General features: G+C 38.3%; 1 protein-coding gene across 2 annotated transcripts in view; it reads left to right on the forward strand.

Moving 5' to 3' along the window:
- Positions 1 to 17198, forward strand: part of NKAIN3 (sodium/potassium transporting ATPase interacting 3) — a 333648-nt gene that overhangs the window by 304874 nt on the left and 11576 nt on the right. For both annotated transcript variants that reach the window (XM_030237690.2, XM_030238107.2), the window contains exon 5: positions 1975 to 2035. In XM_030237690.2, coding sequence (XP_030093550.1) covers positions 1975 to 2035 — 61 coding nt within the window. The remainder of the gene's footprint in view (positions 1 to 1974; positions 2036 to 17198) is intronic.

Raw genomic sequence — 17198 nt, forward strand, 5'->3', positions numbered from 1 at the left:
AAGGTGCTCTAAACTGTGAACTTTAAGGAAAAACTGTGCATAATCTGTCAAGGAGTCTGTAAGCCACTGCTGGCCCTGGATGTGCTGGCAGCTGATCCATAAGATCCCATGTCATTAATAGCAGGAGCTGGAGTGCTCCTAACCACCCACACAATTCCCAGCAGGTAAAGTGAGCCCTGCAGTGTCTGTGGGTCCCATCCTGCTGCAGCCTCCATGGCACCAGGCACATGGGGATGGGCAGCTCAGGCATGGATCCGTCCTGGCCATCCTCCAGTGAGTGCCTCCTCCAGAGCTGGGTTGCGTTTAGCTGGCTCAGAGCATCAGTGCAACGAAGTGCTGCTCACCTGAGAGAGGCTGTGGCAATAGCACACAGCAAACTGGACACCAAAAAGGAGTCAGGGAAGCTGCTGATACTCTGTCTCCTCAGAATGAGAGAAAAGTTGGATTAAAGTCACTTTGTGAAAACAGCAGTGAGGTGAATGCCCTGGAGAGGAAGCTCTGACAGGACTGTGCCACGGTGCTGTGACAGCCCTCATTCACAAGTAGCTCAGCTTCAGCATACTGCAGCTTAATTCTCCATGGGAAGATTAATCCCTTGGAGAAGGATTAAGCTGCAGTGAACTAGGGCCACTTTATTTCTGAATGAGAAAGGCCACACAGAGATTTAATGTACTTTATCTTATGTGCATTGATTTCACAGCTTTAGTTAATTCATCTTAACTTCCCTGAATTCCCTTGTGTGGCCGAGCTTTTTGTCTGCAGAGAGGTTTTTGGAGCTGCTTGTAAAGCTCTTCGTGCAGCTCAACCTGAAAGCAGGTTGGAATGATTTTTCTGCTTCTGAAGGAGCTTATACCTGTCTAGATACTATTAAATTACCTCTTTCTCAGATGGTTGATCCGTGACATCCTCAGAATAACTATTTTAATTAGATTTTTTTGAATGGACCAGAGAAAAAGGAGTGTTCTTAAAACTAATCTCTGGGCTATTTTTGAAATCTCTCATGAAGAGTCTTTTCAAGGCTTTCAGATGGCGTGAATTGTGTACAGCTGCACAAACAATATTTCTCAAGATTGGACATGTCTGGCCATGCAGTTTAATAGGTTTCCTTGCCCAGTGGGATTTTCTTCGTCTTTGGTCATGGTCATAAGAAAACTTTTTGTCTATATCGATAAGGAGAGAGTGGAGTTTCTATTTCTTGATCCTGAAGATCCTTATCCCTTCCTCTTGGTGGCACAAGTTACACAGACCTGGGTTAAGGAGGATGCTTTCATGGGTGCTGCTGTTAAAATAATGTCATGGTTTGACTGTTGTTTTTCTTTGGGGGAATGATACTGTTCATTTCCTGCATAGTTAACATGAATTACATGAAATAAGGTGTTTCCTGATGTCAGTGAATCACAACCCAGTTTTACTGTTCAGTTACATCATGAAAATTCACCTATCAATTTAAAATTTTGCCTAACAGTTCTTCACTGGGACACTTTATGTAGCACCAAAAGACATCTCTTGTAGATTCCATAGGAGTGTTACTATGGCCTAATTCTGTAGCAGTCAGTAAATATTTTGGCATTTTAGTAAATATAGGAGTTGCATAGAGGCCAACATTCATGTGGGAAAAGCTGTGTGACAGCAGAGGTATTGAAGAACACAGAAAAGTGAATAACAGCTGAACATCAGGGTACAGATGTTTTCCACCAATATTACTCAATAGTAGCATTCATCAATACTGATCCCAGGGAGACTAGGAAAATATTTTGAACCATAAAATGCATATTTATATACAAAATATAAGTTATTCGACATGAGAAAAAGAGAGGAGATTAATTTAGCTCTTTGCACTGAAATTTGTAAATTTGGGAAATAGAAGTAAATATCTTTAACATTCAGCTGTGATACCTGTATTTATCATTGTAGTAACAGCTTTATAAGTGTTCAATGTGATCTAATGATGGCTTTTCCTCTTTTTTCACACAGCTGATTGGATTTGTGTATGCCTGTTACGTGATCAGTATTTTCATGGAGGAGGAGGACAGCTGTAAGTACTGATACACACCTCACCATCTCTGGAGCCAAGGTACCTGGGCTGAAACTTAGTCTTGCATTAAACTGCCAAGGCAAAGAACAAAGTTTGAAAAATGGCAGAATCTGGCATTCATGTACACAACCAAATATGCTTAAAGACATTCTTATTTAGGTACTAACAACTTACCAAGGTGGGATTGCAATTTCTGAACTTCTTCATGAGCCAGTCACAGAGATGAAAATTATGTGATCCGTGTTGCATACATATAGATATGTATGTCTGTATGGATGTACATTTACATTTGGATCAAAGCTCCTGAAGCCTCTTAATCTGTTTTTCCAAAGGACATCTTTATCAGCAGTAAAATTAATGGAGAGGACAGACCAAGCCATTTGCATTGTGCGTATCCCTCTGATCAATAATTATGCTTACAGGCACCTAGACTATGGATTTCAAATGCTGACCCCATATTCTTGACTTGCTTTTGTCAATGAAACCCTTATATATGTGCTCATGTTGTCCAAAAGCTTGAAAATGTGCACACCTTAAGAAAGTATTTCTCAAAAAGTCATAAAGAGAGTATTGGAAAAATCTGAATAGGCTGAACATTTTGGAAGGATGCTGTGTGAAAAGTGGTTGTTAGAATTGTCTGAGGATGTCACCATAGCCACATGACTGGGATAGTCATTGGTAAAAGCAGTAGAGAGAATGGAAAAATATTGGATGAGCAGAGGAGCGAATACAGGAACAAATTAAAAAAAGGAACAACATGTGATCATTTGAATTACTTCTTATTTAGGGGGAGATAAACAGTAAAATAGCTCTCTCTAGGGGAAAAAAAGAACTAATGTCAATAGCATTTTATGGCTGTAGCATAAGTAACATGCAACTAAATATTTATTTATAAATTTTCATTCATAAATCTTTACATAGTTGTTCTGTTTTTTTCACAGAATAGGTCTAGTGGGTGAATATCATAGGAAAAATTAATTTAGTTTGTAGGAAGGTATTTGATCATACCTGGAAAATCTTATTGAAAACATAATTCAAGTAATTCATGTCTGTGATGGAAAAGCAGATTGTTTCATTGAAAACAGTGTGAAGGACTATAAACAAAATATTTTTCTTTTGCTACAAATGGTACAATGTTCAGTTCTCCATCATAATGCAACAGACATTAGTATCAAATCTATTATAACACTTTCATTTAAAGGTTTTTATTAGGAATAAAATATATCAAAGAGCTCCTCAGATAAAATTGAGTGGTAAGGCATAAGCATGGTGTGCACATATTGTACTGTGGAAAGGCAAAAGGAGCCTGGATAAAGCTGGATGCTGTAAAGGAGAAATATGAACACTTGGAGAAGAAACATAAATAAAAAGTAGGGCTTGAGGAGAAAAAGCCCAGGAAATGCTTCCTAGGAGAGCTGGAAACTGCCAGTTAGGCAGGAACTGGTAACACAGGGCATCAGCAGATGGCACAGCAGCACAGTGGCTGTGTGGTTTGGGATGCATAAACACAGCCTTTGCTCCCTGAAACCAGACACTGCTCCTGTCCCTATGGCAGTGACGAGTCCCAGCAGCAGCCAGGGCTTTGTAGGGATGGCTGGAAACTTTGTTTATGAGACAGCTAGTAAATACCTGGAGCAGGGTGGGGCTACATCAGGTGCCAGGGGAGGCCTGCAGGCTGATGAGGAAGACACAAACTGTGGTGCCTTTGGAGGAGAATCCTGCGTGCACATCCACACCCACATGCCAGCACAGATGCATTGGTACTTGGAAAGACACTCTTCATTTTTTCCAAAAATATGTTACATTACTGTTGGCTCTGTTTAGCCCTCTACAGGGTGCTTCACACACCCTGTTTTAGGCATGGGTGAAAGATAAATCTCCCAGGAAACTTTCCATATTCATGGAAATTGCAGTCATGTGCTGCAGAGCATATGTGACTTACACACTCAAGGCCTCACGAGAGGGTTTCTTCCAAGTTAATGGCCCTGTTCACTTTGAAAACATGTCTAGTTCAGAAGAGATGGGGGCTGCTTCATTTCCCTTTTATGGTGAGCCCACCTAATTGTCTTTTGAGAGTTTTGAGCCACAGGATACAGTTGGAAATTTAAATCACCGAGAATGGAGAGCAGGTCACATATTTATCAACCAATAAAACACATCAAGTGCTGAGGTGTTCCAGTATGTTGAACTAACCCAGTTCCCATTCTCCTCAACTGACTCAGGGGTCTGTATTTAATTTCTGTCAATGACAATTTGTTCTACTGTTACAAGTGAAAATCACCTCACTTGTCTTGGAAAATATGGTGTAATGTCCTTTCTTAGGAATGGACAAATTTCCCATTTCACTTGTATCTTTACATTTGATCTTCTAGACCCTTGTGTGAATAGGTTTTCTTTGTTGGCAGAGAATGACCTGGGGCAGGGTCCAGAGCAGTGCACAAAGGACAGAAAAAGAGGAGCAAAGAAGTGGAATAGATGCAGCTAGGAGATTTTAGAACAATTGGAAAGAAGTAATTTCTGACTTGCTACCTTTTTTATTGCCTTCTAAGATTCTGAATTGGATCAAAAGCAAATAAACAGCCCTTTAATATCTCCCTTTGTGTCTTAGTGCCCATTTGTGTTTTAGAGCTCTCTATGCTTATAGATAAATACATTATAGACAAGTGCCAACTGTGTAGGAATCCCACAGATATGTTTTGAATAAAGAAACCTCTGTTTAAGGCACAGTAAGAAAATAGTTTGGTTTGATAATTACAGGACTTATTGTTTGATAAGAACAGGACTTATTCTGGAGAAATTCACATTGCTAACTTGCAGCATAATGAACAGAAAATTATTCTAGATGTAAGCACAATGGTGCTTCAAAACAGATTGAGAGTTGACTGTTTATATTAGGAAAAAAGCCCAAAAACCTGCAACTAAGACCAATTTTATGTATTTAAATATGATGCAGCAGATCTTTTTCTTAGGTAGATGCAGCTATTCCATCATATTTTTCGCAGTAGTTTGCACAGAATAAATCCTCAGCCATCTGAGTGTCAAAGCCTCCCTAATTAAATATACTCTGCAATATTTAGTGCATTGAGTTAACCCCAGTTCTTGGTCTAAAACCCATCAAGCAGACTTAAAAATTAATAATAGCTGCCTGTTTATCCTCTATGCAGTGCTTAAATGGATTTGGAGCCTGACATTTCAGCTGATGGACACTTTTCTGAACAGTAATAATGCTTGAGGAAACATTTATTTCCAGCTATTGCTCACCCTACCTACATTTCATACTGTAGTTAATTTTTACTTAGAAGGAAGATGGTAGCAGGTCAAAAGGAATGAAAAAAAGAGACATGTAAAAGGCATACTATGGTAGTGGGGTTATTACCTTCCATCATTCATCCTAATGGAAAAGTCTATTTATATCTCTTCCCTTCATTTTTTCATTTCTTTCCTTGTAGATCTATCAATCTCTATAAGCCCTTTTGAAGGCATAGAATATGTGAAATCTGTAATCATAAAAGCCTGTCACTGTCCTGTTTGTGAATCATTTTCTCCTAAAAATGAGCTCAGAAACTGATTTCCACCTTGTCAGAGTTACTGTTTTAATTCAGTGGAGTCTGGAGACTAGGCAAAATGCATTGCTAAAATCATGATTAAACTTCTAAATAGTTTTTTTGAGAAACAGTTGTTAGCACTACTACTGCTAAATGCTAGTTCATAAATGTGACACTGACACATGTCAGAAGTGATAGTTCTGTACTGAACTGGATTTTGTGGAGTGGAAACTGATTTGTAAACAAATTGCATAAAGAAATAGCAGTGAAATCAGAGGGGAAGGTTTGCCACACAACTACAGCTGTGACTTCAGCGTCTTTGTACAAATGAGGCTGAAATGCCAAAAGGCCAATCCAATGAAACTTAAACCTCTTTTGTGCATCGGCAAAAATAAAGGAAAGGGCTTCCATTCACCATGAAGATTTATCCCCTAAATGAAAACACAAGGATAAAATTAATAAACAAAAAAAAAAAGAATCTTTTTTGTCTGTCCTCTGTGCTAGTTGTGTTCACAGCTCAGCTGTACTTTCAGAACAGAGAGGAAGATGAATTTGTTTTCACAAATGACAAGTTTCCCCATATTGTGGTACCAATATGACCCTCCATATGCTAACATTAGAAAGATATTAAGTAAAGCAAGATACATTATTACTTCCTCTGAAAAACGACTGCATTGCCTTATCTGACATGTGGCATTGCATTCATTCACACCATTGAGCATCTGTTCTCAGTAATCAAACAAGAGAAAAAGAATTTTATATCACATTTAATTTAATATTTATAGTTACACAGTAGGTCCAGCAATGATAAATTTCCTATAAATATGCTATTTTTTACAAAGTGAATGAACAACTAGCTAGCAATAGCTAATATTAAAAATATCTAATTATCTTTATATATAAGTATCCAAGTTCCCTTAACTAAGGAGTTTTTGGGAACCCACTACTATTAATTGCAATAGTAGTGGGTTCCCAATTATTGCAATTGCAATTGTACATGCAGTTGAGTCCATTTAAATTCTGAGAAAATAATTTTTGTGATAAACCTGTTTAACATCAAGGACCACCAAGAAGGAGAATTCTGCACTACTCTTCCTCTGGGCAATACAAGAATCCAACAGCCCCAGTCAACAACTGTCCTAAATTATCTCCTTGAAAATGAGGACTTAACAAAACTTGTCAAACAGCAGCACAGTCATCTCTGGGCTTTAGCACTCACCACTCTCACCTTTAAACCATAATGACCTGAAACAAAATGGATGAGTATGCTTGACACAGACATTTACTCAGTGGATGAGTATGCTTGACACAGACATTTAAAATGATAAGAAGTTTTACTGCTTGGCAGAGAAACAGCACTATAAACTGCCATGTTGACAGCATCCTCCTGACTTTTGTGTTTCTGGAAAATGAGAGTGACTACTGGTATTTTTGGAAGGCTTAAAAGCAGTTTGCATCTTTCTGTTCATCTGGACAAGAAACCCAAAACCCCAGAGCTTTGATTCATCTGTTTTGGAAAAACAACAGGATTGGGTATTTTTGCCGGGTATATAATATTGCTAGGCATAGGAAAGTAGTGGGTTCATAACCAGATGTATTCTGTAGTTCAACTGAGCAATTTTCTGAAAATAAAAAGTGGCCTCATGCAGAGATGAAGTGTCCAACATGCCTGTCCTCAAAGGTGGTCTGTGACATCTGGAAAGCCAGGGAGCCCAGCCCATGGCACAGGTTGTTCCTGCTGCTCCTTGCACTGAGGTGCTGCCCACATTTCAGGGTGGCTCATTCCCTGCTAGCAGCCTCTGTGATCATCGTGCAGATACCTACCCTGAACTGAAGGAGAGGGTGTGACCAGAAATGTCACCAGGCATATCCAGGGGCCTTCCTCATTTCAGCTGTGGCCCAGGACAGCCCCACCAGACACTTATTGGAGACAAATGTCAAGCTGCAGTTTCTGTGGGCTCTAGAGGTCTGTCCAGCTGGATGCAGACTCGTCTGTTTACTACCCTACTTATACCTGACTCCACTTTCTCCTGTAGTGGAAATATAAAGGATAAAACTCTGTTCTAACAAGACTCTATGGTTTAACCACATTGTATGGTCCTACAGTCCTACTGATGTCCTCTTTATTTATCACTAGCCTTAGTGTGTGAATTACTGAAAATGTATGCTCATTCCTACACTAAACTAACCCAATGAATTCTGAAGCATTTAATAAAGGAAGAAATACTGCAGGGAAGTTACACTATTTAAATTACTTCTACATACTGTTTCAATTTTTTTTTTCTTTCTTACATTTTTTTTACATTCAGTTATCATGCATTGCCCAAGAAAGCATTTATTCTGGTTCCTATGGGAACATATGCATAGATATAATGCACACAACCAAGGGTAAAATCTTTGAGGTGGTATAAAATAAAAGCAATTAAACAATATAAATACAGATACTAGGAAAAAAATATCTTGATTCTAGGTAGGCTATTGCCAAAAAATTGCAGCAAAGACATGATCTCCCATCTTTTTTCTGCTTAAAATCCATGGATGAGTAATCTCCCACAGGAAAGCAAATCTAAAAAAAAATACTCATGCAACTGTCTGCTTTTACATTCCCCTAGCAAAATGTGTAAAATGGTCTTCATTTCCAGTTGTATTCTCCATTGAGTGTTGCAGAACACTGTTCTAACAGATTGTCTTTAAATAATAGATGGTGCAAAGTGTACGGAAAGAGGAGTCCTAACTGTGGAAAATTTCTAGCAGCAGCAGAAGTTACCTGCTTGAAAGTACCACATGTTTCATGTGGGATCCAACATGTAAGGTTTGTCCAGAGAGGGTGCAGACAAAGCATGAGGAAATGGCATCATCTAAATAAAGTGTAAGCTAATTCCAATTTTTCATTGGTTGGACATAGTTTGCTCTAAGGTGTGACTCAAATAACTTGAGGAAATCCCCCTTGAGTTTCTAAACCACTTCAGTAAAATATTTTAGTCTATCTTCACTAAAGAATTAATTTCTTAATGTTGGGTTGCTTAAATAGGTATGGAGATAATAGTCAATACATCTGCATGCAAGCCAGCAGCTCATTGATTTTTCATTAAGGAAGGGGATAAATCACTCAAATAGTAAGAGTACCTCCAGTGCATTCCCACAATTCCTCCCTTAAGCACAAGTCAGAAAATTCTTCTTGAAATTCAGTCACTTTAGCAAACATAATATTATTGGATATTCTCCAGAATATTAGCAGGTCACAGCAGTCATGATTAAGTCACAGTACAATTTTGAAATTTTTTTTGTGAGGGACGAAATCCCGAGTGCCCGGAGCCAGCTCTGTCTGGCACTACAGACAGCTCAGTGGGTGAGGCATACTCTCCTCTGCTTCATACATTGAAATGATACTTAGTAATTTTGATCAAGTTGGAATTGTCCAATAATTTTTTTTTTTGTAAAAAGTTGAGGAAGAGTTAAATTTAATATTTTTTAAAGATGTCTGTTATAGCAATGAATTGTGTGAGCATTCAGCTGCCAAAAGGTGCAGAGCTGCAATCACTAGCTTCCATCCACAGGTCTGGATTCTGACTGTAGAAATATGCACATTTATTATATGTAGTCATTTAAATGAGACTTCAGGAGCACATGTAAACTATTTAGGAATATCTTTAAGGGAAGCAAAATAGATTTTATGTACTATCTTCAGAAAGCACTAACACAGTTTTCTGAACAGTGGTATGTGTCAGAATGGTATTATATCATCATGAGACAATTTTACCTGTTTTGATAAATATCTACATGTGTATACATGTATATATGTGTGTAGGTGGGTATGTATACCCATATGGATGGGTATGCAGTTGAATATATATATATATTTTGGTTCAAACACAGGTATATACAGACACCCCTTAAGTTTGAATTTATTTCCAGACTGATAGCTAGACAGTTTTTAAAGGCTAATTCACTACTACCTGATTAATTTGTTTTACAAATACAATTAATGTTAAGCATTTCCACCATTGATTCAGAACATTCAGACTAGATATATGAAATAATTTTTTACAGTAAGGGTGGGGAAACACTGGAAGAGGTTGTGCAGAAAAGCGCCAGGTGCCTCATCACTAGAAACAAAACTGAAGGCCAGCAGCCTGATCTAGATGAAGATGTTCCTGTTCAGTGCAGAGGGATTGGACTAGATGGTCTTTAAAGATTTCTTCTAAACCAAATTATGCTATGATTCAGTGATTCTATGAATAATATATGCCATATCACATATAAAATATATATTTATGTGTAGACACATACACACATTTGTGCAACTGTGTACAAATTCAGCAAAGGCAAATGATGCCAGGTCCCACACCCGGGGAAAAGTAACCCCCTGCACCAGCACAGGCAGAGGGCTGACCTGCTGGAAAGCAGCTGTGCAGAGAAGGACCTGGGGGTCCTGGTGGACAACATCTGTCCATGAGCCAGCAGTGCCCTGGTGGCCAAGAGGCCAAAGGTGTCTGGGCTGCATTAGGAAGGACATAGCCAGCAGGTCGAGGGAGGTGATCAGGCCTTTTCAGTCTGGAGAAGAGATGAGAGGAGAACTTATCAAAGCATACAGATATCTCAAGGGTGGGTGTCAAGAGGATGGGGCCAGGCTCTTGTTGGTGGTCCCCAGGGAGAGGACATGGGGTAGTGTGTACAAATTCAAACAGGGCAGTTCCACCTGAGTATGAGGAAAAAAAAAGCCTTTATTTAAGGGAGGCAGGGCACTGGAACAGGCTGCCCAGAGAGGCCCTGGAGTCTCTTTCTGTAGCTATTCACCAATAGCAGAACCTACAGCAGGTTGTTTGGACTTCACAACCTTCAGAGGTCACTTCCAACCCCAAGAAGTCTGTGATTTTGTGATAGAAGAAAATTATCTTTAAGTAGGAATATACTTATAACCATGCAGTTTTCTTTAAACTGGAGATCATACATTCCCTTAAGATTTTTTTTTATTTGCCACTCTAGGTTGTTTGCCACTCTAAATTAAAATGGAATAATAATTCTGATTTTAGGGGTTATTAATTTAATGAGAATTCCTCAATAGTTCTTAGATCCATGCATTGCTTCATTTCTCCCAAATATTCAGTATGCTCTTTTTTTTTTAACTGGTTCATTTGATTCTAGTTTCTACTAACCTAACTTAATATTGATTTTGTTTTAGTCTCCACCTTCCACCTCCTTGGCCTTTCTGTTGAAATTAAATCTGTCTTTAAATGGATGCTATCCCAACCCCCAGTTGCCAGCACCTTAGCCTTTTCACTTAAATTGCATCTATTGTTAAATCAATCTTACTCCAGCATCCAGCGTTGCTCTCTTGAGCTTTCCACTCAACATCACATACAGGCCTAAGTGGTGCCCATTCCTGTCTGTACCTTTCATCCAGCTGTTCCATTAAAATGAAACCTTTTACAAATCCATTTTCCACTTCCAGTAGCAATCCTCTTACTTCTCCATTTCTGAGTGGCAGCAGCCTTGTGTCTGTTTTAGTTCGTGGAGCTTAAAAAGAAACTTTTCAGACTCCCTCAGTTCTGTGTAAACACCATCTCTCCCACATCTTAACTGTCATGCAGATAGGCCATCCTAATTTTTGGGTCTCAGCTTGAGTAACATCCATTTCACTGTTTCATTGAGAGGTGATTTCCCAGCCAGCAAATCATGTCTAAGAGCTTTGTCTGGGAGGAATTGCTGCCTTGGCTTGGGAAGCGTCAGCCGGGAGCGAATGATGTGCCCCCGTAATGAAAGGGTGTGCTGAGCCAAGGGGGGCACAGCATTGGTCAGGCTCTACACTGGGCTGTAAACTGTCTTCCTTTTATGCTGAAAAGGAATCTGGGAATTCAGGGAATGGTTAAGAGAGCTGTTCATTGAGACAACTGTACCCACAGCTTCCCTGATATGATGTGTAACTCCACCTGTGTGACAGACCTACCAGACTTGCAGATGAATTAGCAGTTTTAGGGGTCAGAGTTCTCAGTGTCTTTTCCTTTATGCTCATGCCTAGCATGCAAGAGAGATGGTGAGGCTTCTTCTCAGAAGAAAGAAAAGTCCTCCCTTCTTCTTTACAGATTATAGCCTCCAAAGTAAAACAGATCCATGCAGGCCACCTGAGCTGAGAGACTGCCACTAATTTTTCCTGGAAGTAAGGTTTGTTCACAATTCTTGTAGCACTAATCTTTGAAATACTGCAGTAGAAAAGCCAGAGCTGCTAGTTTCTTGTTTTAAGGGAGTATCCATGACAAAAATCATACAATATGGGTCTCTTTTTATCTGATGGGTTCCAATGTATGTAGTCATGCATTATAGCCTTAGAGGATATTCAAACTACCTAGAAAAGTGGGTATTATAGATTTAAAAAAAGATGGCTAACCAGCAGTCAGTGAAGTACATTGAACCAAGCCATGAATTTCAGGTCATAGTCAGGTAAATTTTGAAGATAATTTTATTTGGTAATGGATACTTTCTCAAAATGTGGCAACATTGAAAAAAGTTGAATAAGAATTAATTATCCACCATCTTTGAAAATCTCAGGTCCAAATCTCATAAATCTAAAGGCAAGCAGCATTTTCCCCCAAGAAAAATTGTCAGTTTTGTTTGGAAGAGAAAGGGATAAACAATGATTACTGACAATATCAAAGCAAGAGAAATACCCTCAAAAATAAAATATCACAAGAATTTCTTAGAAGAACCACTGTCAAAGAGCAAGAGAAAGGAGAAATTATTAGGTCAGTGAGTCAGAGCATGGTGCTAATTGACACCAAGGTTGTAGGTTTGATTCCTGTATGGGCCATTCACTTAAGAGCTGGATCCAATGATTGTTGTGGGTGCCTTCCAACCTAGAATAATTTGTGGTCAAAATATTGAAAATAATTTAGGCGATGGCTAGTAAACACTTTCCTTTATCCTGTGAAATTCTCACCTCTTCTTTAGTTCTCTTTACTTTGTTTCTGATGTCATCAGAACTTCAACCTTTTTTAATTCCTCCTGTTTTAAACTTTGACTTGTTTTCTATATGTTGTGCTTTTTAGATTTTTTAGTTGTGCTATTTCAACAGCCTAATGATTTCAGATAAGCAATATTTAAAATGAGAGGTGTTGTCTTAATAAATCAGGAGATATAGCTGTTATGGTTTTCCAGCTGGGGCAGTTGGTCAAATAAAATAAATGCCTGCTCCTAGAAAAGCTGCTTTTTAAAAAGGCTACATTATATTTATTGCATTTAGTCTGTATTGCTGGTGTGCTTTATTAACTCTGTATCATAACAAGTCTTTCCCTTACCAGTGCTCTGTGATTTGGATCTTAGCTGGACTCACTTCAAACTTCATTTGACATTCTTTTGCCTTGAATCAGTAAATATGCAGCTGGTTTTGCTAGCAGAAATTTAATCTCAGTTCATCTGTGTTTTTCTCAATATCACAGACTAGATACAGCAAAACTGTGGCATGTGACTCTCACCATTTATATGATGGCTTTTATTCCTTTATTCCTTGGCATTGATTTCTACTCATTCTCTTTTCCTCCTTAATTTTGAAAATCTGTTGTTTTGGAGGACTGAAATTTTAGAGTTACAAGGTTTTCTGAAAAGTGTATTTTTACTTTATCTTTCTTCAGGAAGAGTTTTTGGGGTTTTTTTTTATGATTGAGGGCAGTATTGCATTATCTTTCTTTTTCATTAGCAGATTGATTCACTGGTGGCTTCAAAGTGAGTGTTAATCCTGTTACAGACTCTACTGCAGACATTCATCTTTCCCCTAATATGAAATGATGCCACTTTTTAACAATGAGAAAGCCATTTTCCAAGCCATCATGTTTGCTAACACATGTGATATTTCTTTTTTCACTCCATCATATATGAGAAGACCACTGGTTTGTTTTTTTTATAATACTCTACTTTCTCAGCTCTATTTTCAAAGCTAAAAAATTAGTCATTTTATGTTTTGGGGTGTTAAGGAGCTAATCTGAGTTGGCAACAGAGATGATAATACCAAAAGCAATATTAAGAGATGAGAAAGTTGACTTGAATGTGAAGATAGAGCATGAAAAAAATCAATAAAAATAGGAGGAGCAATAGATTTTCTCATTTGCAGAGGAACACAGAGAGGCAAATGGGTGCACTTGGATGAGAACAAATAGCAAACTTAGAAGATGTATCCACAATGGCTCTGAAATGCTCTGTGGTCATTAATTCTGAAGAATATAGGAGAACTTGGTAGTGCATTTACTGGGGTTGGAAAAGGCTCACCTGATATGGATAAACAAAAGATTAATTTGCTGGCTTCCTCATTTTGAAAAATTAAAGGCAAGAAGAAACAGAAGACTAGAGTTTGTTGATTTGTATTCATTCACAGAGATGAAAAATTAAAAGGAAGATACTGAGTATTTAGAGATCACTGAAGGGATTTATCCACTTCTATTTGCAATCTGCAGACTTTCATTCAGAGAAGGCACAGTAGGACCACAGGCTTCTGCTGGGAGGGGTGTTCTGCTGGGATGAGAGCAGTGCTGGAGGAAACATTGCCTGTCTAGCAGAGGAAAAAATGTAGTTTGGATCTAAAGACATTAAAACCCTGGGAGGTTTTCTACCCCCTGGTAGAAAACTTTGGGGTCTGCTACCTCAAGGATTGAAGCAGACCGCCCCTAAGGGAGGTGTAGCTGTGAGTGCAGTGTAGATGCAGGGTGGGGAATGCATGCAATGCCCCACACAGAGGAGCCAATGGCATGTGGTGAAGCAGGATTTCTACTCAGTATGTCACTCTTAGTCTGTTGAAGACTGGTAGAGAAATTATAAAAGAAATAAAATTAGGCCTTGGTCTGCTAAATTAGTAGCTGGCCTGTCACTTCTAAGTGCAGCTTAGTAGTTTGCAAGTTCCCATGTGAAAATAATCTTGGGAATGAGCATCTGGTAAAACAACAATCTATTCCTGGGGTGAAAAATAAGCGCACCTGTATAATCAATAAGCTCTGTCTCATGAGAATCAGTAGAGAAAATTTATAAACTAACTAAAAATACAGAAGTTTGATAGATATGCAAAATACCATGTACTGACCAATGAACTAAGTGTGAAAGTATTGGCAACCAATAAGATCAACAAGATCTGACACAATGCCTTCTGATAATTCTATAAAATATGACCTATACAATAAAGATGGGGCTTTTACTGCATGAAGAAAATGGAGTCCTGGCTGTTTTATTGCAACAGCAATCACGAGGGCAAAGGGAGGATGATAAATGAAAAGGAGGATGAGGAAATGGAAATGGCCTCATCTAAAATGGAAAAAAATGTTAACTAGTGAATGTTAAATAGTGTTAATGGGTTTGATACCATAAAGGGGAAAATAGCATCAGATCAGTAGTCTTGAAAAAGCTGAAAACTGGCCTGTTGGAAGGCTACTGGAAGTACAAATTTTAGCATCTGTAGCCAGGTCAAGATATCAAGTCTTTTGAAGCAAAGATGGTAGCTCTGTACCTGGATCCCAGCAAAGTCACCTTCTGATAAAGGAGGGGCCAAGGAAGAAGCAGACTTCCCTGGCTGGCAGCAAAAGACATTAACTGGCAGGTATGTTAAGCAGATTTTAAAGCAAATAAAAAAGAGTTGTAAAGGAAAGAAAAATTGCAACATGGGCTCAATGTGACAGAGCTTTAGTCAACCAGACCTTTGAAGTGGATGTGCATGATTCCCTTTAGAGAAAACTTCCCCAAAATACCACAACACAAAACTCATACAAGGCAGAATTAATTGCGTTATAAACTAGGATGCTTTTTAAATGGAAAAATTCAAAGTTACTGCATCATACAGAACAGAAATTAAAGACTTATAGCATTTCCTGCATTGTTTTCTATGTCTATGTAGTTGGTGCATCATTTGAGTCTCAGCCAAGTCTCTGGCTTCCTGATTTGCAGGTGTTCTGCTTAGCCTGCCAAGTTCTTTCCATCTTTTCTTAAGCTGCCTGGTTTGCTGCTCCCCACTGCAGTTTCTGCTTGAGGAGCAGGGTGGCAGCTCCTTCCCTCTCTGGCTTGCACCCTGTTCTGTGCCTTGAACACAGACACTCTCCTGAAGGCCCTTGGATCACTTTTTATGAGACAAGTAAAGATACAAACACATGAAGGAAATATCATGCCATAGAGGATGACAGAAGCAAGTTTCAGAAGCAGTCTTTCATCCCTAGGAAGGTGGGAAGCTGGGAAAATCCAGAATCACTCAGTGATAAGAAGAATCCCTCCAGTCCTGTAACCTACTTTTTAAAAACAAAATTAATGTTCTGTTGTGAATGGACGATGTGAACTTTCTTCAGTACATAGGAATCCTTTCCTCCAAATGTCACATGTTCTAAATGTCATATATTTGATCTTGCACATACTTTTCTCTAGGAATTTTATCATTAATTATTCATTAGCGTTGAACAGGTTCAGCATTAATTTCAAAAACAGGGAATATTCATTTCTCTAAAATATCAGTGGCTTTTAGTTAAGGTTAGAAAAAGCAGCTGTGGTATTCTTGGGTGTATAATAATGAAGTAGGTATAAATATTTCAGTGTTGACTCAAAACTGGACTCATTAGTTGGATTATACTGAAAAATAACTGAACCCAGAAGAAACCCAAAAGAAATGATACAAAGAAAGACAGGTCAGGAACAAAGCCCTGTGGGACTCAACTGATAGGAAAAAAAAAACCCAACTAACAACTTGAAAGAACAAAACAACTAACCTGCAACCTAGCAATGAACTGTAAGTGGAATAGATCAGTTCCAGTTGGTCTGAGATCTGCACTGAACATGTTTGAAAGAACGCTGTAGTTTATGGCTTCCAACTCAGCAGTCATATAAAGGCACACTAATACATAGTGTGGATTCCTGAATTGAAATACCAAAAAAAAGATCAAAGCATAACTTCAAAAAGCAGATTCAGAGTTGTGTCTCTTTTGAAGTCAACTTGAACACATTTATTGTGAAGATCACGTGTCTGGAGGTGTGACTGAAGCTGTAACAGCATTCTGTACAATAGTCTTGGGAATATTTGAGTTGCCATTTTAGTGGATAGATTGGATGGATTAGTGGATAGAACTCAATGGCTTGTTTTTCTCCCAATATTGTGTGAATATAATTGTGATTAGATGTAGTTTCTGGGCATTTAATGTCTTTTATTAATGTTTTATTTTTCCTTTGCAGGTTTAATGTGTACATAGGCAGTATAGTAACTTAAAGAAGAATGACAGAACATACTGCACCAAAAGGGAATAGATCAGAAAGGGTGCCAGAAAGGGAAAAATAATTAATTAGTGAAGACTAATTTTTACCAATTTTACATCACTAATTTTCTCACTGTATTAAAAATTATCTAGGAAGTTTTAATTAGAACTGTTTACAATTTACTTTGGTCACACACAGAAAGAAAGCTACCCTTCACTGTACTTGAAATCTCAGACTAGAACTAGCAGTGGCACCTTAAAATACAAGCCTCAGGAAACAAAACAAAACAGCTTTATCTGTTTGAAATATTTTTAAATACAACTTCCATATATTACTATTCTCACAGGGATGGTAGCATTTTCATTAAAATGAGGAACAGGAAAATATAGAGACCTATAAAGGAAGAAAATGTATAA

Source organism: Serinus canaria, chromosome 2, assembly GCF_022539315.1.
Source record: "Serinus canaria isolate serCan28SL12 chromosome 2, serCan2020, whole genome shotgun sequence".
Lineage (NCBI taxonomy): Eukaryota > Metazoa > Chordata > Aves > Passeriformes > Fringillidae > Serinus > Serinus canaria.